General features: G+C 34.2%; 1 protein-coding gene across 4 annotated transcripts in view; it reads left to right on the top strand.

The window, feature by feature from the left end:
* The first annotated feature begins 630 nt into the window (after positions 1-630).
* The window catches only part of TEX9 (testis expressed 9), a 72,138-nt gene continuing 46,206 nt past the window's right edge, over positions 631-26,562 (top strand). The window contains exons 1-9 of one of the 4 annotated variants that reach the window (XM_064485571.1): positions 631-691; positions 797-888; positions 9,176-9,239; positions 10,762-10,841; positions 17,310-17,358; positions 18,155-18,237; positions 20,168-20,346; positions 22,830-22,912; positions 23,338-23,511. In XM_064485571.1, coding sequence (XP_064341641.1) covers positions 665-691; positions 797-888; positions 9,176-9,239; positions 10,762-10,841; positions 17,310-17,358; positions 18,155-18,237; positions 20,168-20,346; positions 22,830-22,912; positions 23,338-23,511 — 831 coding nt within the window. In that variant the 5' untranslated portion in view covers positions 631-664. The remainder of the gene's footprint in view (positions 692-796; positions 889-9,175; positions 9,240-10,761; positions 10,842-17,309; positions 17,359-18,154; positions 18,238-20,167; positions 20,347-22,829; positions 22,913-23,337; positions 23,512-26,562) is intronic. The other 3 variants (XM_010979578.3, XM_064485572.1, XM_064485573.1) reach the window with 3 other exon arrangements.

The following is a 26,562-nucleotide window of genomic DNA, read 5'->3' as shown; positions in this document are numbered from 1 at the left end:
ACTGGGGATCGAACCCAGAGCCTTCTGCATGCTAAGCACGCACTCTACCACTGAGCAGTACACTCCTCCCACCCCAAGCCGTTTACTCCTCATAGTAACTCTGTGAGTTACTAGAATGGGAGTAGTACTCCCACTCTACGGGTGAAATAGAGTGATTTGCCCAAGCTAGTAAGTGGCAGACCCAGCACGTGAACTTAGGCAAACGACTTGAGAGCCTGAGCTCATAACCATGCTATAAGTAAGTGTGGGAAACCAGAACTTGGAATTCCTTTAAACAAAACAGGTGGAGGTAAAATTGGCCACTAAGTTTTGAAAACCACAACAGAGTAGGGTCTTTACTAGCTTGCTTCCTCCTGAGTATAGAAAAGAACCTGTCTTCCTTCGTGGAAAACTCCTCCATCGCCAACTTAAGAATTGATAACTCAGCGCACTATACTGGCCTATTCGGTTCCTGAAGCAGGACAGGTGTTACTAGTTAGCACTAACCACGGAGGGGCTGACTGCAGCGCCCACCCCGCGGCTCTCAGCTCCGCCCCAGCCTCTCGCTGTTCGCTACCAAGGGAGGGGGCGTGGTCAGAATCTTTCCCAGGAGGCTGCCCGAGTTGTGGTAACTCTCGCGGGAAGAGGCGTCGTCGCCTCGGTAACGGCGTCGTGGAGGCGAAAGATGGCGGGGCGAAGTATTGGCCTCAGGGTCTGTTCAACTCTGCATTTCTGGGTAGCGGCTCGGTACCGGGCGGGCCCGAAGACGCCGAACCCCGTTCAACCCTGAGTCTGAAAGTGTTTGTCTCTTTTATAGAGTCGGAGCGTTTCAGGGACTCCGCTCCCGCCACGCGTTCAGCAACCTGCTACACTTCGTCGGGACCTCCTCGCCAAGGAGGAAGAATATAAGTAAGAAACTCGGCGGTTCAGCTTCTCCTTTGTTTCTTTCACGTGAATGAGCTGCTTACAAGTACTTTTCCTGGTGACTGACTGGATCTTTGGGACCGCTCACTGTCCAACATTTTCTTCTCATCATCCCGTTCCCTTGCCCTTCTTTATCTTTTTAACTTGAACTCGCCGGAGTCCTAGTAGGTTTTGGAAGTGGGAGAAAATTTAACCCAAGCAAACGAGTTCGTCCGCAAGATGATAACTGCTATAAGTGGTTCGGATAGCAGGAATTGCCATGAATAGTTGAGTTTCTAGTTTAAGGAATTCCACTTGGTTTCAGGTTCCTAGAGTTTACGTTTTAGAATTTCTTTTAGGTTTGATTTCGAAATTGAAAGCGTGTATTTCAAGATAATTGGAATTACCGTTCTCATTTACATTTGGTGGGGTTGGGAGGAGGTTTTCTTTCCTTATCGGCTCTCAGTGTAATTACAACTACCCTCACAACACGTGCATTTATTCTTGGACCACTCCACTTTTCATCCCCCAGTTTTCACACAGATGCCAGAGATATCTTTTAATTTGATCTTGTAACTCCCTTGCCTAAAACTTGGCGGTGGTTTCAGATTGCACTTTAAAACCTCTGTCAGATCTAGCTGCTGCCTCCTGTTTGATCTTGTCCTCTCTCCTTTTTGCCTACCAGAGTGGCATTCCTTGACCATGCTAAGTAAGCTCCTCATTCTTCTTTTTTTTCTGTTTGATTAACTTTTATTTGCAGGTAGCATAACTTGTCATAATCAATTCATTTATTAGTTTACTTTTTGTCTGTTTCCTTCACTGGACTGTGAGTTCCAGAGTTGGAGACCATGTCGTTTATTTGCCATTATATATACCCTTACCAAAAAAATATATATATTTTAACAATTCACTCCTTTTTAGTTTAAGTTAATTAAAATTTGGAAAACCTCGTGACAATTCTTCAAATGGTTAAATACAGAACTACCATATGATCTGTGCTTAAAATTAAAACATATGTAAAGTTAAAACTGACGTGTATTGTCTTTAGATAAGCTAGACACACGCCAACTTGCCATAGCCTGTGGAAAGATAGTCTTCCTCTGCTTGGTGAAATGGGCCTATTACTCCAGGTAAAGAGTGTACTTAAGCAACAGGTCTGTTGTTCATAACAGTTCTGAATCAGCTGTGTTCAATTCAGAACAGTTACTTTCATTACCCTACACCAGATAGCACTAAATACATGCATTGGTTAGGTTAATTCGTTTGATTATTTAAGGGTCTGCACTTGACCCTCCTGTGTCATTAAGGATATGATCCTGCTTAAAGTCAGATTTCTACAGGAGCTAATCTATTTTAGCAAAAGTGGTTTTGTGGGAAAGGCTCCCAGTTGTTACTCGTTCTGTTAGGTGTATTCTGAGGTGTGCAAATCTGAGGCATTTGAACAGAGTAGCTCTTGGGCTCTGCTTGAAGTTTGTAGATCACTATGCACAAGAGTAAAATGTCTGGCCATTCTTAGAGGCGAGAATATCAGTTCATAATAGTGTTTTGCCACATGTTGTCTTGATGTTAAGCACATGTGGATATTGTTTCAATCATATTACTACATAAAAGCCTTGCATATGTAATTTCTTAAGGTACCTTATGGTTTTTGTTGCTATAATGAATGGCTTTTTTGCTTACTGCATTTTCTAATTGGCTAGATGTATAGAAAAATTACTGATTTTTGTATGTTGATCCTATATTTGTATTTATATAGATACAGATTTTTAGCTCTGCTGAACTTATTCTGTAGAGTCCCTTGGGTTTTTGATAGACAGTTTTATCACATGCAAATTATGATAGTTTTGTCCCTTTACAATTTTTTGTGCATATTTTTTTCTTGATCTGGTTAGAACTTCCAGTGCAATACGGAATAGAAAAAATGATGATTAGCATCCATATCTTGGTTATGATTTTAAGGAGCCCACTTTTAATAACTTATTACTACATTTAAAGTTTGCTATAGAGTTTTGGTAGATTTTTTTTTTTAATCAGGCTTAAGGCCACAGTCTCTTTTTTTTTAATTGAAGCATAGTTGACTTGCAATATTATACCCTCAATTCATATTTTGAAATAATGTTAAATCATATCAAAACTTTTTTCCCCCAGATTAACTTGGGTGATGACATTTTTTCACCCCCTTGTTTAATGTTTTAAAATACTGAACTACAAAAGCAGATTTTCAGTTTTCTTTTAAAGACAGCTGGACTTGCTTTAATTTTACATAGGGTTTTTTTTTTTTTTTCATCCATGCAACAAAAGTGAAATTGATCTAACACTTTTTTTTTCCAGTTCTTTCTGATTTTGATACCAGCATTATCCTAGCCACATAAAATAAGCTGAATAGTTTTCCTTTTTTGTTTTATTCTGTTCTTGGAAGCTGCTTGTAATCAGAAATCACTTGTCCATTGATTAAAATTGTGAAACTGGGTTTTGTTTGTTTTTTTTTTTGGCCTGTCAATTCACTTTCTTTAATAATTATTGCTTCCAGAGTAAATTTTGGTGATTTGCTACTTTTTTAGAAAGAAAAGGGTCCACTTTGTGTATGTTATAAAATGTGTTAGCATACATTTATTCTAGTTATACTCTTACGTTTCAAGTCTTGACTCTCTCTCTATCATACACAAACCTTCTTTTGGGGACTTTCTGTCTTGCTGTATATATTTTACTGGTCTTTTCAAAGAGTTATTTTCTGCTAATATGTGTGGTTTAAAAATTTTTTCATCAGTCATATCTTTATAATTTCTATCTCTTCTAATTGTGATGGACTAATTTTTTCTTTTTGATATATATCTTTTTATTTTTTAAGAAATACATTTAATTTCTGTATATTTCTTTCGAAGTACAGCTTATCAGTATTTAAGCACCTGTTTTGGTATGTATTTCTTTTGTGGTTATTTAGTTTTAAATGTTTTATGATTTTCATAGTGATTATTTTAGGAATGTGTTTTTGGTAGTTCCCAAGCATATATTTGCTTGTTTATTTTATTTTTGTTGTTTTAAAATTCATTTTTAATTGCAGTATGGTCCGAGACTATATATAATATTTATTTTCAAAAATGTATTGAAACTTAGTTGTGACCAGGTACTTGTTAAATTTTTGTAAATATTCTGTGTGTTCTTTGATAGAAAATCTATTTGTTGACTAGTATCTTAGATCAAGCTAATTTTGCTGTTCATAACGTTGGTTTCCTCCCCATTTTTTCATACTAATTGTATTGGTTTCTGTTAGAGGTGTACTAAAATCAACTATAATCATAATTTTAAAAATTCTGTAAGTGTGTCCATTTTGGGGGGCTACATTGTTTGATTTATATAAATCCTCTAGATGAATAATTCCTTTCATTATTATGTAATATCTTTATATCTATTTTCATTCCTTTATTTTCAAACCTTTAATATCATTTAGCTTTATTAAGAACATTCCTTTTATATCCTCTCTGATAATAAGTGAATTTATATTATTTTGTTTATTAATATGAAGTTGTTTTGGCCTTCTTATTTTTTGTTTTCCATAATATGCCTTTTCTTTGTTTCTTTTCTGTCTTCTGTTGGTTGAATGAGTTTTTGTTGTCTTTATTTTTCCTTTACTAGTTTGGAGAGACCTTGGAATGCTTTAATTTGGTTTCTGTAGTCTGCCAAGTTAGATAATACTTATTTCCTCTTTGTTTTGAATACCCTCTACCTATCATTTGTATATTCTGTGCTGATTTATTACCATGTTTTCTCGTTTCTTTGTATTATGATTCTTTTTTTTCTAAGTTCAGTTTCCTCTTACTGCAGCATAGACCATTCATTGTTTCTCTCTGTAAAAATCTGTCTTAAATTCTCCAGTCCCATCTGAAATTTTTGTTACTTTGCACTTAATCTTCAGATACAGTTTAGCTGAATATAGAATTCCAAGTAGCTAGTTTTCCCTCACCGACAGTCCATTAAAAATACTGTTTCATTGCCCATTGCCCATTGCCAGTTGTTGAGCCATCTACTGTCAGCTTCTTAGTCATGAAGGTAGAATATTTTTCTCTCTTGTTTTTAAATATTTGCTTTGGTAATTTAAAGAACATTTTCCTTGTCTTTGAAGTTCTGCAGTTCTGCTATGATATGTACAGGTGTAAATTTTTCTTAATTTTGCTTGAGATCCGTCATATCTTCATTTCTGGAAGATTCTCAGCATTAGCATTATCTCTTTTTTAAAAACATCATATTGTCTTTGTTTTATGTCTCTTGGTATATTCTTGAAACTTCACGTATTTGTCATCTTTCTCCTGTTTATTGAGGTATACTTGATTTATAATATTAGTTTCAGGTGTATAACAGTGATACAAAATGTTTATTAATTATACTCCATTTAAAATTATTACAAAATATTATGTATATTTCCTGTGCTAGAAATATATCCTTGTAGCTTATTTATTTTATGCATAGCAGTTTTTACCTCTTAATCCTCTGTCCCTATCTTGTCTCTCTCTCCTTCCCTGTCTCCATTGGTAACCACTAGTTTGTTTTCTATATATGTGGGTCTGTTTCTGTATTGTTAAACTTACTAGTTTGTTGTATTTTTAGATTCCACATATAGGTGATAATACACAGTATTTGTCTTTCTCTGTCTGACTTATTTCGCTAAGCATAATACGTTCCAAGTACATTCATGTTGTTGCAGATGGCAAAATTTCATTCTTTTTTAATGGCTGAATGGTATTCCATTTTGTGTGTGTAAGTGTGTATATATATTTTTATTATATTTTATATATCTGTTTTTATAGATCACATCTTATCCATTCATCTGTTGGTGGATACATGTTGTTTCCATGTCTTAGGTATTGTAAATAATACATGAACATTGTGGTACATGTATCTTTTTGAATTAGTGTCTTTGTTTTCTTTGTCTATCTACCCAACAGTGAGATTACTGGGTCACATTGGAGTTCTGTCTTTAGTTTTTGAGAAACTGCCATACTGTTTTCCACAGTGACTGTACCAATTTACATTCCTACGAAGAGTATACAAGGGCCCCTTTCCTCCCCATCCTTGCCACATTTGTTGTTTGTTGTCTTTTTGATGATGACCATTCTGACAGCTGTGAGGTGATGTCTTACTGTAATTTTGATTTTCATTTCTCTGATGATTAACAATCTTGAGTATCTGTTCATGTGCCTGTTGGCCATCTGTATGTCTTCTTTGGATAAATGTCTATTCACATCTTCTACCCATTATTAAATTGGGTTGTTTGGGGGTTTTTGACACTGAATTGTATGAACTGTGATATATGTTTGGATATTAAACTCTTGTTGGTTATATCATTTGCAAATATTTTCTTCCATTCAGTAGATTGTTTTTCATTTTGTCATTGGTTTCCTTTTCTCTGCAAAAGCCTTTAAGTTTAATTAGGTCCATTTTGTTTTTTTGTTTCCTTTGCCTTAGAAGATAGATACAAAAAATATTGCTGTGATTTGTGTCTTAGAGTGTCCTGCTTATGTTTTTTTCTGGAGTTTTATGGTTTTCAGTCTTTAATCCATTTTGAGTTTATTTTTGTATATGATGTGAGAAAATATTGTGATTTCATTCTTTACTTGGAGCCGTCCAGTCTTCACAGCACCACTTATTGAAGAGACCATCTTTCCCCATTGTATATTTTTGCATAAAAAAGAATAAAAATACCTAGGAATAAATCTAAGGACGTAAAGGACCTGTACTCAGAAAACTGTAAGACACCGATGAAAGAATTTGAAGATGACACAAAAAGAAAGACTTCATGGATTAGTAGAATTAATATTGTTAAAATGACCATACTACCCAAGGCAGTCTACAGATTCATGGTGATCCCTATCAGAATACCAATGGCATTTTTCACAGAACTAGAACAAGTAATTTTAAAATTTGCATGGAAACACAGAAGACCCTGAATAACCAAAACAATTTTGGAAAGAAGAGAGATGGAGGTTTCACACTCCCTGCTTCAGGCTATACACAGCACATCTCTTCAAATATTGACATTTCCTCCTCCTCTGGGATTTCCTTCTGCCGTGTCTATTAGGTAGATATAAGTCTGTCTTTGTCATATGGTCTGTCTTCAATGGATGTTAACCTCTCTTTTGTATTTTTATCTTTCTGTTTCTTTGTGCCTCCTTGAAGGTGATTTCCTCATATTTATCTTCTAATTCATTCATTTCCTTCTTCAGTTCATTCTGTAGTTCAATTTACCCAGTGAGTTGATTTTTTAATTTCAGTGACTGCTTTCATTTGTGTAATTTCTATTTGGTTCTTTTCCAAATTCAGTGTTCTTTGAATATGTGTCTAGAATGCTTGGTTGTTGTATAATTGTTTTTATTGTCTTTTTTTTTAAAAGAAAAATGTTATTTAAAATTCTTTCTCAGATTGTTTTATTATCCTCTGTTCTTAGGGTACAAATTTTGTTACATCTGCTGATTTTCCCTCTTGGGGACTTGTTTCTTAATGCAATTTGTTACCTTTGTGAAGTCATCTTTAGCAGAATTTGCTTTCTGAGAGAGTTCATATGTTCTAGATGAGTAAATGTCCCTAAGGGTGGTTTTGTATTTAACTTTATTGGTTGATTAGAGTTTTCACTGGCTCTCAGCCAACTTTTCTATATTAAAGTTTTGTCATAGGGTCCCTAAACCATCTGGTAAGATGAACTTGCACTGCAGTCTTGTGTGCTCTAATTACTCACAAGAGAATCTTTTCCCTTCGTGGCTCTAGTTTCATTTCCGTTCACCTAAGGTTACGGTTAGTGTTTTTGTCGTCTGTGGTTCGCAGGTGTAGCCCTTCATGATGCTCTCATGTGCGTCAGTTTCTAGCTGTTGAGCTGTTTTGGCTTCTGTTCCTGTTTACTGCTCTCATTTTGAGTTGCTGCTTTATTTTTAGTGCCAGGGTGTTTTCCTCGCCTGAGATTTGACTTTAACAGTATTTCCTCCATTACATTTTATCCAGCATTTCTATGGGTTTGGAAGAGAAAAATAGCCTTTTGAGTTATCTCAGTATTTGCTATATTGTCCAGAAAATTCCAATGGTTCTTATTAGGAAAATGTGAAAAATCAGGTAAAGGCATCTTAAATACAACTTTAAGTCTTTGTTAGATATTTTTCTTTTGATTAACTCATTCTAAGATATCAAAATATTTCTTGAAAAATCAGGTAGTTTTAAGAAGGGATATCATACTGCTTTTTCTCTTCCTGGGAGTTGAGGGTGGTCATCACTGGTTTGTGTTACTTCTGAATCACATATGTAAAAAAACAAACAAGATACCTGATTTTAAAAATTTCTTAGTATATTTTCTCTATAAAACTTAAGAAGGGCCTCGAAGGTCTAGAAATGTGACCTGTGAGTAGAATTAAAAAGATATATGCTTTTGAAGATGTTTATTAAAGTGTTAACTTTTGAAACTGAGAAGGGGAGTTGAACTAACAAGAGGAACAATTTAGTATATTATCTTAATTTCAACTTATTAGAATATTTCATTGCCATTGAAGGCATTAATTATAAAGACTGTATAGAGATAAACATATTCTATCTATATTATGGAAAATAGTACAAAATTGTGTATATACTGCAGATGAAAATTAGAAGGGAATATTAAAAATAAAAATTGGATATGGTGGTAGGATTATGAACAGTTTTTCCTTTAAAAACAGTTTCCTTCAATGGCATTACCATTCTTACAGTTGTAGTGGGGCCAAATAGTATTTCCTTTCTTTGCTAGTTTCCAAATAGAATGAAAAAGAAAAGGACTGCTAGGTAAAGCTAAAAATAATCACCTCTATTTCTGATGAAACTGATATTGAAGTGTCTAGCCAAGGTGTGAGCCACTTCAGGTCTGCTCACTAAACCCCGGATTTACCTCCCCAGTCACAGGAACCCCAGATGAAAACAGGCCTCTCCCCAGCTCTGCCCCACTCCTGTTCTCAGTAGGAGTTGATCCCAAGAAGATGGAGAGTGGAACTGAGTTGAACCCACCCAGTTTATTCTTCCCAAATAAGTCATTCCACCTGAAGGGCCAGAGACAGGCTAGGAGTTACACTATTGAATTTCCACCACAAAGAAGAAGGAATCATGGGGATTTGGAGTTAAGTTTTCTAATTATGCTAACTCTAGTTATGTTAATTTTAGAATAAAAATATCATGTGTATGTTTTGGCATTTGCTGGTTCACTAAGTGTAGTCACAGAAATGTAATTACTTTTTCTTTTATGTTGCAGTCTTCAGTATATTCCAATTACTAAATTTTTTTCTGCTTTTAGGCGTTTAAATGCAGAATTAGAGGCAAAAACGGCTGATCTTGTTCGACAAGCCGAGGAAGTAATAGTAAGTAAATGTACAATTATTAGTAGTTCTATGTAAATACTAGTTTTTTTAGTTTTTATTTTGATGTATAACATTCATACAAAAAAGTGCCCAAAGCATAAATTTTCTGCTCAGCGAATTATCATAAATTGAACATCAATATATGCATAGATATGTGTATATGTGCATGTATATGTTTTTGATAAGCACACATTTTCTAAAAGCCACTGAAAGTGTTTTCCATTTAGATATTCCAATGATCTTATTAATAAGGACATTAATATTTAATAGTATTTCCTCCTATTTTAAGATTAATATTTGAGGATAGCTATATAGAATTAGTACTGGTAATTCAGTAAGAGAAGAAATGAAATGGTCTCCAGACACAGGTTGAATAAAAGATAACAATTATCACTAACACTCAGATGGTAATTTGTTTCTTAAACTCAGCAGTTGGATAAAACTCAAATTCTTAGGGCTAGAACACAATCAGATTTATAGTCAGGAAAAATGTAGTGAGGTTATCTCACTAGACAATATAAGCATGTTTTGCCCCATTCTGACTACTAAAGTGGTTATTCCTATTTTAAGCGTTCCTCCTTAAATGTCAGCATTCCCACTATTGATAGGATATAGTAGTATTCCTTAGAGGAATAAAGTGGTTGCTTTCAAACTGTTTTCAGTTTTTAGTCTAATTTAATTATAATTATCTTTCATTTAAATCACACCCCACCCCACTTTGGAGTTGATGTAGGCAGGAAAGGGTAAGCAGTATTTTATTTTAATGCCTTATACACATCCATCATTGTTTGTTACGTTAGGAATGAGAAACGTATAACCTTTCAGGTAATATATTTAGATAATAGTTACAGACTTTGCTAGTTGCATTTGTAATTATGTATTTTACCAAAAAATAAATATATTTATTACATCTTTTAGTTTTTGTCATTGTCCAAAGAGCAGGGAAATATTTGAACAGAGAAACCCAGTACTGGAGTAGAATGAGGGATTCATCATGTATTCTGCTCAGAGTCCTCAAATGGATATAACTTTTGCCACATTGAATTTTTGTTTTCTCACTTTCATTTCTTGATATATCCAAAAGCTTTCAATCTTGGTGCTTCATTTTTAGCACTTTCATTTCTATGTGGTCTTCTTAATGTTGAAGTTTGCTTGATTTGAGACAAGTTTTTCTACCGGTTAAATAGATTTATGTTTTCAATTCTTACTGATTTCCTTTGCATGTTACACAAGATGCAAGACTCTAATGTAGTTGGGAAGCAGGAGTCAAATGAGATCATATAAAGGCACTGACATTCTTACGATTTTCCCTTAGAATTGACTTTCTTAAACGAGAATGAGTGAAAGGTGAAACTACATTGTCAGAGACCTTAGTTTTATACCATAGTTTTTAGAATTCTGTGCCTTGATTTTATAGAAATTTTGGACAACTCTGAAATGATTAATGATCAGAAAGGCACTTGAATATATCCTAGTTTTGTGGGGTTTTTTCTATATGACTTATCTTTACTCATTTAACTAGAGAGATCAGCAAGAAGAAAGATCTAAGTCTATTTCAACACAAATTAAATCATATGAAGAGGAAGATGATTACAGTTTAAGGTAAGTAATTAAATTCTCAAATACCTTAAACTTTTTTTTTTTACTGGATAAATGCTTGAAGATTTTTTTTTTAAATTAGGGTATAATTGATATACATTATATTAGTTTTAGATATGCAGTATAATGATTCAATATTTGTATATATTGTGAAATGATCACTACAATAAATCTAGTTAATCCATTACCATAAATAGTTACAGAATCTTTTTCCCTTGTGGTGAGGACTTTTTAGATCTACTCTTTTAGCAGCTTTCAAATATGCAATACAGTATTATTAACTATAGTCACCATTCTGTACATTACACCCCCATGACTATTTTATAATTGGGAGTTTGTACCTTTTGACTTCCTTCACCCATTTCACCTACTCCTAACTAATCAGCTTCTGGTAACCACTAATCTGTTCTCTGTATCTGCAAGCTTGCTTTTGCTTGTTTTTAGATTCCACATATAAGTGAGATCGAGTAGTATTTATCTTTCTCTGACTTATTTCATTTAACATAATGCCCTCAGGGTCCATCCATGTTGTCACAAATGGCAAGATTTCATTCTTTTTTATGGCTGAATAATATTCCTGTATATAGGTACATATCTCACTTTTTTTAACCCATTAATTTGTTGATGTACATTTAGATTGTTTTCATATCTATTTTAAATAACATTGTAAATAATGTTGCAGTGAACGTCAGGGTACATATATATTAAAAAATCAGTTTTTTTTTAAATTTTCTTTGGGTAAATACTCAAAAGTGGGTTTGCTGTATCATATAATAGCTCTGTTTTTAATTTTTGAGGAACCTCCATACTGTTTTCATAGTGGATGCACCAAATTACATTCCACCCAACAATGTACAAGGGTCCCTTTTTCTCTGCAGTCTTGCCATCTCTTGTTATCCCTTGTTTTTTTGATAATAGCCATTCTTACAGGTGTGAGGTGATACCTCACTGTGGTTTTGATTTGCATTTCTCTGATGATTAGTGATGTTGGGTATTTTTTCATGCATCTGTTGGCCATCTGTGTGTCTTCTTTGGAAAAGTATCTCTTCAGATATTTTGCCTATTATTTAATCAGATTATTTTTTTTAAATTGAGTTTTGTGAGTTTTTAAAATATATTTTGGACAGTAATCCAAATCCTTTATCAGATATATGAGTTGCAAACATTTTCTCCCATTCAGTAAGTTACCTTTTCATTTTGTTGATGGTTTTCTTTGCTGTGCAGAAACTTTTTAGTTTGGTGTAGTTCCATGTGTTTATTTTTGCTTTTGTTGCCTTTGTCTTTGGTGTCAAATCCAAAAAAAAATCACTGAAACTGATGTCAAGGAGCTTACCATATATGTTTTTCTTGCAGAATTTTTATGGTTTTAGGTTTAACATTCAAATCTTTAATCCATTTTGAGTTAATTTTTGTGTATGGTGTAAGATAGTGGTCTGTTTTCTTTTTTTTTAAATGTGGCTGTTCAGTTTTCTTATCACCATTTATTGAAAAAAAGACTGTCCTTTCTGCATTGTATATTCTTGGCTCCTTTGTCATAAATTAATTGAGCATATATGAGTGCGTTTATTTCTGGGCTCTTTATTCTCTTCCATTGATCTATGTCTCTGTTTTTATGCCAACACCATACTGTTGTGATTACTATAGCTTTTATTATAGTTTGAAATCAGGGAGAATACCATTTTGTTGGATAGTGTATGTGGACCTGTTATTATATAACATCTTTTTGCATGTAAGTATTAGGAATCTATAATTTGAAGAATAATATAATACATAAAATACTAATGTTTGGGGACTTACACCAATCAGACACACTGTAAATCTTTTACCTATACTTTATCTTGTTTAATTTTCAAAGTAAATATTACTGTCTTTATTTTAAAAATGAGGAAACTGCAGCTTAAAGAAGTTCAGTAGCTTGCCCAAGGACCTATAGATGGTATGTGATTTTACTGCTATCCAAACTACAGTTGGTAAGATTTCTAAACCTGTCTTCACATAATAGATTACTTTTCTATTAAAATTCTATGTGAAGATTAGGTAAAAATAAATAAACTAGTAAAAAATAAGATATATTAGATGACTTTTCCCTTGGATTTCTTGTGAAGTTTAGATACGTCAAGAAATTAGGGAACCAAAAAATACTTAGGAATAAATTTAACAGGACAAGAACAGGCTCTGTTTGAATAAAACTACAAAATCTTATAGCAGAGGCATTGGTGATCACCAAATCTTCTTGTCTGTTGCTATGACAGAAGTCAGATTACTCTCTTCCAAGTCTAAGCAGAGTCAGCTTGAAACTCTCGCTGCCTCTTCCTCTGCCACGATAAGTGAAAATTTAGTTGGTGAAGCCTCCCACTGGTAGACTGTGTACTCATGCAGAACATGTGGGAAAAAGGACCCTCTCTCCCTCTCTGTTGTTTTGAGTGTGTTAAGCCATTGAGATTTGGGGGTTAATATCCTAGCCTATCTTAACTAATATAGCAATTGGTACTGAGAGTCAGGTGCTGTATAACAAATAGTCCAGAAGTGTGGCTTTAGCTTAGTAGTTAGGTGGTACCAGCAAAGAAACTGATTTGGAGGCTGGAAAGATAGAGGAATATTGTTCTGTAGTGGCAATAAATTCAGTAAGACTGTCACCTTTCATAAATTAGAAGGTTGAACAGATGTCTGATGAACTCTAGGGGAAGAGGTTGGAAAACAGTGTTAGTAGTATGTGCTGTTAATATTAGCTGTATTTAGCATGGTATTACAAGAAAGAGACAAGCTTGGGAAAGAATTGTCTGGAAGCAAAAATGAAAAAGAATGTGGAAATTCTAGGAATTAGAGACCATGTAATATTGGAAAAGTCATCTGCTTCTAATTTTGATGAGGTCTAATTTACCTTTTTGTTTTTTCTTTTGTTACCTGTGCTTTTGGAGTCATTCAAATCTAAGAATCCGTTGCTAAATCCAGGGTCATTTAAGATTTACCTCTGTTTTCTTCTAAGAGTTTTATAGTTTTAGCTCTTACATTACATCAGGTCTTTGATCTGATTTGAGTTAATTTTTTTGTATGTATGAGATAAGTGTCAACCTTCATTCTTTGGCATGTGGATATTTGTCTCAGCATCATTTATTTGAAAGACTATTCTTTCCTCCATTGAATGGTCTTGGCACCCTTGTCAGAAATCACCTGACTAGAGGTTTATGACATGTTTTTATTTTTGGACTCTTAGTTCTATTCTGCTGATCTGTGTATCAGTTCTTAGGCCAGTATCGCACTGTCTTGATTACCTTGTTTTGTAGAGTTAGCTGCTTTTAGACCTCAAAAATTATGAGATAAAATCGATAAAATGTTTGAGGAACAAAAGCCTGTTAAAGCTCATCCTTGAGGCAAAGATCAGACTAAAGGTAGTCTTCACAACTACTGATAAAACTTTCCAATGGGTTAAGGCTTTTCGGGCCAAGGATCATATTAAATGGCACCTTGTGAAACTATCCAGTTGGGTACAATGGCTTAAGGCGAAGATCTAACTAAAGGTAAGTCTCCTCATGGAGGCCTGACAGCCTCAGAGTAATCCATTTTTAAATGGAGGTTTTTTGGGGAGAAGGAGGGAGAAGGAGAGGTGTTCAGAGTAAACAGTCTTGAAAAGAACTCTTGAGTGTGTTAATGGCACATGGAACTGATTGGAATCAATATGTAAGAAACCCAGGAATTTTTGAGAGAGTTGTATCAACAAAGAAACTTTAAGAGTAATGGACTAAAACAGTTTGTGATTGTTTAAATCTTAAAATAGCTATTAGTCCTCTCAGTCTTCTAAGATGAAGCAGCCTGTGAGAGTTGCACACCCCTAAGAGAGTATAATGTTTAAACACCTTAGAGGCCTTGGAAACAAAAAGAAATGTTACTTAAGTGGCAGTATATTTGACTCATATTTGAAACATTGGGACATTATTCACTTACTCAAAAACAATTATTGCATACAATCCAGCAATTTCCCTCCAGCTGTATACCCAAGAAAAATAAAGACATAAGTCCAAACAAAAACCTGCATGCAAGTGTTTCTAGCAGTTTTATTCCTAATTGCCAAAAATTGAGAACAACTCAAACATTCATCAAATGGTGAATGGATAAACAAATTATGGTATATCCATGCACCTGAACACTACTTGGCAATTAAAAGCAATAAACTACTGATACAGCAACCACAGAGATGCTGAGTGAAAGAAGCCAGATTGATAATATATATCCTGTATGATTTCATTTATTTGACATTCTGGAAAAGGTAAAACTAGAGGGACAGTAATTGGATTAGTGGTTTTGTGGGACTTGGGGGGAGGGATTAACTACAGAGGGGCAGAAGGGAATTTTTTGGGATGATGGAAATATTCTCTGTCTTGGTTGTTGTGGTGGTTACAGGACCATATAAGTTAGTAAAAATTTATAGAAATGTACACTTAAAAAGGATTTATTTTACTATGTGTAAATTATTATCTCAGTAAACCTGAAAAAAAAATTTTTTTGAGTACTATTAGTGCCAGGTCAAAATAAATTTTGAACACAGTAGTGTACTGGTGGTACAATGGTGAGTGAACAGACCAGGTCCTCCTCCCAAGGAGTTAATGCCTCATGTGTTGCTTTGTATTCAGTAAACAAAAAGATTGAAATGATGGTAACAACTGCTAATCCCTGGTTTCTGTTGAAGCAAGTGAGAGACTGATTTTACAAGCATGGAAATAAATCTGTTGATTTTCTTTTACTAAATTTTTCTTAAGTGCAAAATGGTGATGACACCTCTGTTTACCTAGACCCGGTGGCCTTTTTTTTTTTTTTTTTTTTTAAATGTTACTGTTTGAACAGATGGCTTTTACCATGTAAAACATGGCACTTGACTATTGGGAATTGCTGAAGATGGAAGGTAATCCTGTAAAGAGACAGTCCATTTTAAGATGGAACAATGATAATTGACCTAAGTGATTATAGTCAGGCAGTATTTATTGAAATAGGTCTTCAACATCCAGGGTTACTCTAGGAATATAATAGGGAAACCAGGCTTCAGTTTCTCGATAGTACAGCATAAGTGTCCTTCAGTCTGCTGGAAGCAAGGTTTACCATACAAATTATTTTAATCATATTACAAACTTCCATGGAGAAGTTTAACAAAAATAATCTGAATACTGTGTTTTAGTTCATTTTTCATGGAAATACACTAACAAAGTAATAGCACTCTGCTAAACCTGAGGGAGACAGAACTGTTAAATGTCTGTTGGTATGGATGTGTAGATGGTGGTGGGTGGGGGGAGATGGAAGATGCAGAAAATGTAAGGAAATGGCAAATATTAATTTAAGATGAGTGTGATTAAAGAGGACACTTAAAATGTGTGTAAAATTTGGAAACTTGTCATATGTGACAATGATTCTTTAGTCTCAGTAATTTTAAGACATATTGAAAGCCTCTTTTTCCCTCCCAGAGTGATTTGTAGTTCTTTAAGAGGCTGTATTTAATACCTATCTTAAATGTATCTTTGTGTTTAATATTGAAAAAAAAAACCCTATGTATATCTAGTAGGCATAGGTGGCATCTGATGGAAAGTAATTTTGTTTTTATGTTCTCTACTTTGGTTAGGAATTCTCAGTGCATATGATAGAGTTTTTGGATTTTTTTTCCCCCAAAGGAATGATAGATTATGGACTGACGTGGTAGATATTTAGAAATATTAATACATGTGTTGGGGATGATCTAGAAAATTGACCAGGGGTAGGCAGGCTTTTCCTATAAAGAACCAGATGGTGAGTATTTTTGGATTTGTGGGCTCTGCAGTCTTCATTGCAACTACAACTTGGTTGTTGTAGTGTGAAAGCAGCTGTGGACAGTGCAGACCCCCATAAACATTCCTTGTTTTAAACTACAAACGTATTTTGAAAACTTTTTGCATAAAAGTGAATTGTGTTTTAGATGTGCTTATATATTTAGCAAATATTTATTTAGTGCCAATTTAAGAGCTGTGTGCCAGGTACTATGCCAAGTACTAAGCATAGAGCAGTGAACAAGGCAGACATGGTTCCTACTCTTACGGAGTTCGTAATGTGATGGGGAAAACACACACTGACCAAGTGTTTAAATGCATAAGACAAAGGATAACATTTGAGTAGCCTCAATAAAAAGCCATGTGGTGAATCATTTTGTAAAATAGATCCCTGTGTGTAGCCAATAATCATTCCCTATGATTACCATTCGTTAAAATTAGTGCTACATTTTCCTACAAAAATATTGGCGTTATAGTATATCTTCTCAAAGGCAAATTATGTAATCAAAGCACTTTTCTGGTTTGTGACACATTCAAAATAAATTAACATATGTGTAATTAGAATTATAGTGAAGTCTATTTGATAGTTATGTATTTTTCCTTCCAAACATAATTGCTGTTGAGTTTTGTTATGTCTCAGTTTATATCACCTTTTATTAATATGATCTTTATTTTTTATCTGTAGAGGTCCATTATTGTCTGAAGGGACAGTTCATTTACATTCAGAAACTAAGGTATGAAATCAAACTTTTTGTGAATGTGATTACATTCTGTAGAATTTAGGTTGTTTTTTAGACTTTTGCTAGACAAAACAGAGAAGGAGTATGACTCTAGAAATAGACTACGAGTCTTGCTATTCAGAAGAGATGCCTTTATGAAATGTTGCTCATAAAATAAATTGAATCCTTTTTTGTCTCATAATTTCCCTGAACAATTTGGAGATTCATTGGAAAAAATTCTGAGTGAAATTAGTCTGTTATCTAAGAATTTTTAGTTTTCTCCGTGAAGCCCAAATTTACTAGATAGAAGATCTGAAAAAGAAAAGTATTCATATATAAAGGTGATTTGGAAGGTTCATTCATTCAAATATTGAATATTAAATATTCATCAAATATGTTAAACAGTGTAGAGATCTCTGTTGCAGGTGTCGGGCCTGCTTGGATGTACGAGTTCCCATGGGAGTGTAGACCCAGGGCACAGTTTACATGGAGGCCTGTCTGAAGAACAGTCAGTGAGGAGAGTAAAACTCTGTGAATTGGAACATCCCCTTGAACGTTCCACTAGCTGGCTGAATATCCTTGAATCTGTGGGACTTGTTTTCTTACATTTGCATCACTTAGTCCTAGTGATAACTAGGTCTTTTCCAGCTAAACAGTTCTGGATTCCTTCAAATACAGTTTGGTTAATTCTGTGACAGTAGCAGTTCTTCTGCGTAGCAAACTAGCAGTTCTGTGTACCATGAAATTGCTTTCCTTGGCAAGGGATTAGAATCTAATTAATTAATCAGTAGTTTAAATTCTTTCCATGTAGCCAAAGACCAAAAACGTTGATACAATAAACAAAGGTCAAAACAAACTACACTCTTCAAGTAAAGGAAAGAAAAAAAATTCAAGGTATAGTACAGTTTTAAAATTATTACTTTTTTTAGTTTTATAATTCACAGTACCATTGTTTTTAATTATTAAGCTCTTTCTGTTTCTCCAGATCTTTTTATACCCAAAATATACAAACTTATACCATACATATCTTATCCAATTTAATAATTTAAAATATTTTCTACTCAGAAATGTCTTGCAGCAGTTAATGAACATTTTGTATTGTTCTCATAAGCAAAATTGCCACATTTCAAATTTTTTAAATGTTATTTTTAGTTCAGTATTTTCTTAGAACTGAGACTAGAACCTTGATATCTTTCTTTGCCTAGTTCTCTTAAATAGATTAAATAGTCTTACACTTTTTGAACACCATGCATTATTGTGTATATTGAGATAGAGAATGATTTTGGCATGCTCTAAGACTATGGTATAGTTATAATTTACATTCTGTTGTCTTTGGTGTTAAAGAATTCAGGAATGTGTTTAGTATTTTAAGCATAAAAGGGGGACTCAAGAGGCTCTTTAGGATGGATAGTAGACCTAGAAAAGGAGGGTCACACCTACAGTGGATTGTACCAATCAGCTTCTTATTCACAGTAAATTACTAAATTTATATGTCTATTGTGTACCCAGATTGATTAAGTGCATTATGATTCTGGAAAAAATCTTTGCTAGTTCTTGTGTCTTTTAATTGGCTAAGTAACATACTTGTTTTTTGAATAAAAGAGAGAAAAAAAATAGAGTGAAAGGATAAAGAAGAAAAATCTAAAATTGATAGAAGGAAATTGAACGTACACTACATACATAAGTACATACACATACATAACTGGAAAGAGTTATCTTATTTTCAGACTTCAAGTTTACATTTTAAATAAAAGGATTGCGGGGAGGGTATAGCTCATGCTTAGCATGCATAAGGTCCTGGGTTCAACCCTCAGTACCTCCTCTAAAAATAAATAAATTACCTTAAATAAAAGGTTGTTTTTCCAAAAAAAATTCTAAAGCCTTTGCTTATGTATTAAATATGAGTTAGGCTTTAAAGTAAGTAAAAAGTTAAAACTAAATGTGTGGAAACAAACTTGATGGGTTAGGCCTGGCCCATATCTCAAGCCTTTTGAAGTGACTTTTATTTCATATTTCTTCCTTTCTTAAAAAATATCAATTTTTTAGTAGACTTTGACCCTGCTTAGAACTAGTGTTTCTTTTGGTGGAAAAAAATGTAGAGTTTGAGCTAAGAACTGTTGACTCTGTAATTCTTTCTCAAGAGATATTATTCTTCATTGTTTGCAGAATTATGGCTAGAACGGTACCAGTTCTTACAGTTCTTCTCCAGTGGCATGTAAAATTAAAAGCCACAGGCTGGATTTGACCTAGGAGAACAAGTTCAATACTCTTAGTTTTAATTTTTGCTTGTTTTGGAAGTGTTGGGCTAAAGCAAAATTTGGGTTTTTTCAGCATCAGTAGACAATTGCACAATGGTAAGGCAGAGAGAACTCATTTATAGATGGGAAAGGAAGGTGGGAGGGCTAGAGTATACAAAGACTTTCCATTAGCTGAGTTGTTTGCCAGGGCGGAAGAGGAGTCTACATGCTTTTGGGCTCTGCTGGTGTCACAGGGTGTGTAAGCTCCCCCCTTCTGGTCCTCTGACTGTTTAATTGAGGTTTTTGTTTATTAATTTTTTATATTGGCAATATCTAGACTAACTGGTATCATAAAGCCTTCTCTAGCTCTGTGGTTCTGTGATTCATAAAGATTGAAAGTCTGCTAAGTGTCTTGTAGTATAAGCCCTTAAAAGTATCAATTGTAGATTTCATCATAAATTTAGAATTTACAGTAATTTTCATCTGCTTTGTTTTTGGATAATAGTCATCTTGGAGTCTTAGCTCCTTTTTATATTAACATATAATACACAGTGTACATAAATATGTTTTGTTTTGTTTTGTTTTAGTATAAAATTGAAATACTCTGATGTACAAACTGCCAATGATGTTGCCATTCCGGAGGATTTCTCAGACTTCTCTCTTGCAAAAACAATTAGCAAAATTGAAGGGCAACTGGAGGAAGAAGGCTTACCTGATGTTATAGATGATGATATTTTTTGTGGTGTTAGTAAAGACATTGGAACAGGTAGGGGTTTTTGTTTATTTTTATCCTTACATCACAATTACATATTAGGAACTATTTTTCTCCCATTTAAGACATATATTGTGATGTCTTGCATTTGTTTCAGAATCATCTAGTAAGACTTAGTGGTGGGTGAATGAGTGGGATTATAGATGAAATAAAATTGGCTCTGAGTTAATAATTGTTGAAAATAGGTGATAGGTAAGTAGGGTTTCATTGAACTAGTCTCTCCACTTTTGTATATGTTTGATATTTTTCATTATAAAAAGTAAAAATAAAAGAGGCTACCTAGTATTGGTTTCATTGACCACTTTTCAACTCAGGTTAAGTGGCCCATAGCTTATCATGCAAACACTGAAATACTTTTTTAAAAACCAGATTTCTTTGAGTTCCTTTCATTTCATGTTACTATATTCTACTTATTGCTATGTTAAGTCAACACATATTAAAGGATAACTGAATTATTAATGTAGCATCAGATAAAATAAACAAGTTTTCTAATTAATAATCTTTCTTATAAACTCATTCTCTGTATACCACTAGAAAAAAAATACTAAGTTTAGATCATCTAAAAACATTGTTAGTTACCGGTGAGACCTCTGAAATTAGTGAATTATGAGGAGCCACCTATGCTAATGTAAACCAAAAATGAGACAGTTGAGTATGTATGAACATAGTTAATGCTGAACTCTAATTAATTGTGGTTCAGGCAAACCACTTAGCCCCTCTGTAATAGCATAGCAATTTCTTTGAAAATATAGCAGTTTGTATTAGATGATCCTGAAGTTTATCTTTAAAGTTTTCTGATTCTATGAGGATCATAATAATTTACATGTGTAATGATTATTGTGCTGCATGCTAGTCATAAACAATTCATTTATGCCTTTATTACATTTACTGACCTATGTAAGCCTTCTGGGGGCTAATTGTTAGGAGCGAAGGTAAGTGAAAACGGAAGTTACCTTTATGCCTCTGTTAAGATGCCTTCAAGGACACAATGGTCAGATGTTGGCTGTTTTTTCAGTACACAGTCACGCATGGCCTTGTTACAGAGCTCCTCCTCCCAGGTACAGGGAATGAGCACAGACTGCCTTAAATCGCTGCTTTTTTTCTTTTTGCTGAATTGCCTCTGCCACTTTGCACCCCTCTCTTCTCTTTTCAGAATCTTTGGCTTAGGTATCTTGCCTTTTAGGGGAGTTTTCACTTACTCCACATGATTGCCCAGAATGACTGGGTTATATATGCAGGAGCAAAGAACAAAAATGTAATTTAGTAGCACAGACTGCTTTGTAAAACAGAGATTGGAGTGGGAGGGGAGAGGAGGTTAATGCTGTGGACCTCCAGAGACTCAGCTCCTTACTGGTAACACTGAGATTAGAGTTGGGGAGAGAAAGAGATGGGACAAGTTGTGCTCTCCCATTGTTTCTTCCTTCTTTTCCCCTAGAGACCAAATGCTGCAAACTTAACGCTTCTAAGTTTATCATTTCCTTTCTATCCCCTGCTAACCTGGAGTTAGTTGCATCAGGGGCTAGAAGGATTGCTGAGGCTAGAGAAATCTAGGTGGGTTGGAGCCAACCATAGTTGATCAGCTCCGTGGTGACACAGGGAACACTTCAGAAGGAGAGCTTTGAAACAGGAAGTGTGTATGGAGATTTTTATGCTCTGCAGGATTTATGCTGACAACTTCTCAGAGACTCTTCAGAGTTGTTTATTCTAGATAAGCTCCATGAAAGCAAAGTTTGTATTATAATGTCCGTTTTATGCCTGGAACATCTTTTAAATGACTGAATGAATTATGAGTGAGTTCTAAGTTCAGTTTTCACTTTATTTACTTTTATAGGCCTAAAAACCGCAAAGATTTACTTACACTATAGAATAAAGAAGTTTTGCTAGCAAGGAAGTACCAAAAGTAGAGCTTAATGAGGGTTTGTGGGAGCAAGCTTTGGCAGTAAGGTATTAGTGTATTTTTTTTTGCTTCTGAGACATAAACACTACCTTTTAACTTCTGTGAAATCAGAGCGTATGTTACAGTCAGTGGCATTTTAGAATCACAGTGGCTGATTTTGAGGTTGAGTTTTGCTAGGGAGGATTTGTGTTTGCCTCTGTCAAACACTTGGGGGCATTACCAACCTGAGACCACGTTAAATTCTGTTTGAGGTGTTTTGGACCACCTTGGTAAATATGAATTCAGTCTGCAAACTTCAGTGAGCACTGATGTGTGGTTCCCATTCTCAGGGAAGCTTTTTGGTTTTTTCCCCCTTTCTTTACTTGGCTCCAGTGTTGAGATGTGAACAATTCCTTTCTGTTGGGTGGGTTTTTCATTTACCTTTACATTAAGGGTGTTTAGTGCCTTTAATATTCCCAAACAGGAATCTCCTATTAGACTCCCATCCTGAGCACTTTTTCCATGATAAAATAGTGGTCTTACAATTGATGGCATCTTAGATTCAGTGAAAGACAATAAATATTATTATTTAAATCAACAGAAGCACAGATCAGATTTCTAAAGGCCAAACTCCGTGTTATGCAGGAGGAATTGGATAATGTTGTGTGTGAATGCAATAAAAAGGTAAGTTTTTAAAACCTCTCAAAATAAATGCTGTAATGTTCAAAGATATTTGAGGAGCAGTTTTCAGTTTTATTTTAAAAATAGCTTCATTGAGGTATAATTCACAGTTAAATTTTAAATTCAAAAATCATAAATATTGCAGTTTATTCTGTTCTGAGATGTTGAATTATCATAGAGCTGAAGAATTTTAAATACTTGTTAGCAATTAGAATGCACTATATTGGACTTAAGTGTAAGCTATTAAACTCAAATATAACATCTGTCTTCCATTTTTGAGGATGCAAATGGAAGGTAATTTGATTTTCTTGGTGAAATGGGTATAAATATCTCATCAAAGATTGTATGAAGCTCCTTTATGTTTTCTGCTCTATGCTTGGTGCCAAATCTTGTGTTTTTTCACATAGTCTATAATTCTATAACTATAGGAGGATGAAATTCAGGATTTAAAGTCTCAACTGAAAAATTTTGAAGAAGATTGTGTGAGACAGCAGCGAACAATTAATTTACAACAGTCTCAAACGGAAAAATATAAAGCTCTTTTCGAAGAAGCAAACAAAAAATGTGATGGATTACAGCAACAGTTGTCTTCAGTAGAAAGGGTAATAATTTTGCTATTTTTCCTAACCTAATGCCAAAGATGAACTAAAACTAAAGTTACATGTTTGCATAGACACTGCTTTTCATTGTTTAGTTGCTTTGTTAGTATTTACTAAAAACTCTTCCCCCATTAATAGGAGAGTGTTTTTTAATAGCTTTATTGGGGTATAATTCATATACAGTATCTCTCACTCTTTAAACTGTACGTTTCAGTGACTTTTTGTCACTGAGTTGTGCACCTGTCACCACTCTAAACATTTTCATCACCCCAAAACACACCTCATATCCTTTAGCCACAGTACCTCCACCCTGTTTCCCCAGTCCCCTCCAGCCCTAGGTAACTTCTCATGTCTTTTCTGTATTGATCGATTTGCCTATTCTGGACATTTCTGGATATGTGGAATCGTATAGCATGTGGTATTTAGTAACCGGCATTTTTCACTTAACCAAATGTTTTTAAGGTTCATCCACATTGTAGTATGTATCACTACTTCATTGCTTTTTATACAGTAATATTCCTTTTTATAGAGCATATGAATATAACACATTTTATTTATCTGTTTATCAGTTGATGGACATTTGGGTTGTTTCTACTTTTTGACTGTTTTGAATAATGCTACAGTGAACATTCATGTACAGGTTTTTGTGTGGACATTTGTTTTCATTTTTATTGGGTATATACCTAGGAGTGGAATTGCTGGGTTAAAACCCTATGTTTAACCTTTTGAGGAGCTGCAAACTGTTTTCCAAACCAGCTACCCCATTTTTACATTTCTACCAGCAGTGTATAAGGGTTCCAGTTTCTCCACATGTTAGACTGGGGGTACCAGTCCCCCACACATACTGAAGGATGACTATACATTTCTATGAGTTTTGACAATTGCATAGTCACATAACCATCCCTACAGTTGAGATACAGAACACTCAATCCCAAAAAAGTTCCTTGTGAATTTAGTCAAGTCCTCTCCCTATTCCCAGCCTCAGGCAGTCACTGACCTGTTTTTGATTCTTATATTTTGGCTTTTTCCAGAATGTCATATAAATAGAATGACACAGTAGCCTTTTGAGTCTGTTTTTTTCATTTAGCATATAGCGTTTGAGATTCATCCACGTTGTGGCCTTTTCTGTTTTATTGCTGATTGTCACTTTGAATGGAAAAAACACATTTTGTTTACCTACTTATCTGGAAAGAAAAATTAATTATAGCATCTAATAGTTTAAGTCTATGCTGTCCAAAATGGTAGCCACTCATCATATAATGGCTAGTCCAAATTGTGACATGTTGTTTAAGTGTAAATGAATGTCAAATTTTGATAATGAAATACAAAAAAAAGTAAAACCTCATTAATATTTTTATAGTGGTTACATGTTGAGAGATAGTATTTTGGATTATATTGGGATAAGTGAAATATGGTACTAAAATTAATTTTACCTATTCTTAAATTGGTTACTAGAAAACTTTAAATTACATATGTAGTTTGTATTATATTTCTATTGCTCTAAGAAGTAAAAGCAAGAGGTCAAAGAAAAAAACGAGCTGTTATATCTGGGAAACAGCTGTTTTAATTTGTCATCACACTTTGCCATTTGTCATCGTACATCTGGGCTGTGGTCATATCACTGCTCTAATCTCACATAATTTTGAAACCTCGCCTGCATCTTTGATCCTTTTCTTATTCCTGGCCCTCACACCCAGTCCTGTGATTCTTTCATCTAAATGCTTCTCATTCACCTCTTCTTTTCAATTCCTTTTGCCACTTCTTGGTTCAAGCTATCATCTTATTTCTGAATCCTCCTCACTGGTTATTTTATGTCTTTTCTCTTTTCCTTTCCATTGTATCCTGTGCTCTGTCAAAAGATTAATATTCTTAAAGGACTACATTGATTATAACCCTACTTTTATACGGGCAGAAAAGGAACTACCATTTTTTGAGTGTTGTGTGCCAGGTAAAACATTTTACAAAAGGGAAACCAAGTCTGAGAGGTTAAGCAAACTGCCTGAGGTCTTAACAGGATTCAAACTGTGTTTGACTCTGCAAATCATGTAGACTCTCCAACTCCCCAAAATTAAATGGACTTAAACACACAGCTGTTCCAAAATCTCATTGATTTGAAATATTTGAAACTTTTAGTTCATGGTGAACGTACTAACGAATTATGATACATTGGCTACCTGAAGATTTTTATGAAAACTTTCAATGGCTCTGAACTTCTCGGCTTGAATTCCTACCTACCTACCAGCCAGAGAGTTATAACAACTCATGAGTTACGTGGAACTTAAGATTGACTCTTTCTTTGCTAATTCCATTCATTATTTATATCTCTGGAAACAAATCTCAATGTACAGTTCACAGAAATACAAAAAACAAAGCTTAAGTTTGATGTAGCTGCTTCTATAAACCTGCAAAAACCCAACTATTAAAACATTGTTATGTATATTAACTTATTTTAGCTGCTGATACTAACAGGTAGAGTCATTTTTAAAATATAAAAACAGAGCATTTTACTTCATCTTTGGATTTGGTTTTTTTGTTAGTAATCTCTGTTTAAAGAATAACTTAAATACAATAAAATATACTTGTCTTTTTTTTTTAACATTTTTTATTGATTTATGATCATTTTACAATGTTGTGTCAAATTCCAGTGTTCAGCACAATTTTTCAGTTATTCATGGACATATACACACTCATTGTCACATTTTTTTCTCTGTGAGTTATCATAACATTTTGTGTATATTTCCCTGTGCTATACAGTTTAGTCTATTCTACAATTTTGAAATCCCAGTCTATCCCTTCCCACCCTCCACCCCCCTGGTAACCACAAGTCTGTATTCTCTGTCTATGAGTCTATTTCTGTCCTTTATTTACGCTTTGTTTTTGTTTGTTTGTTTGTTTTTGTTTTTTAGATTCCACATATGAGCGATCTCATATGGTATTTTTCTTTCTCTTTCTGGCTTACTTGACTTAGAATGACATTCTCCAGGAGCATCCATGTTGCTGCAAATGGCATTATGTTGTCGGTTTTTATGGCTGAGTAGTATTCCATTGTATAAA

This window comes from Camelus dromedarius, chromosome 5 (genome assembly GCF_036321535.1).
Source record: "Camelus dromedarius isolate mCamDro1 chromosome 5, mCamDro1.pat, whole genome shotgun sequence".
Classification (NCBI taxonomy): Eukaryota; Metazoa; Chordata; class Mammalia; order Artiodactyla; family Camelidae; genus Camelus; species Camelus dromedarius.
The sequence above is the reverse complement of the archived record's forward strand: the minus strand, read 5'-3'. Positions and strand labels throughout refer to the sequence as shown.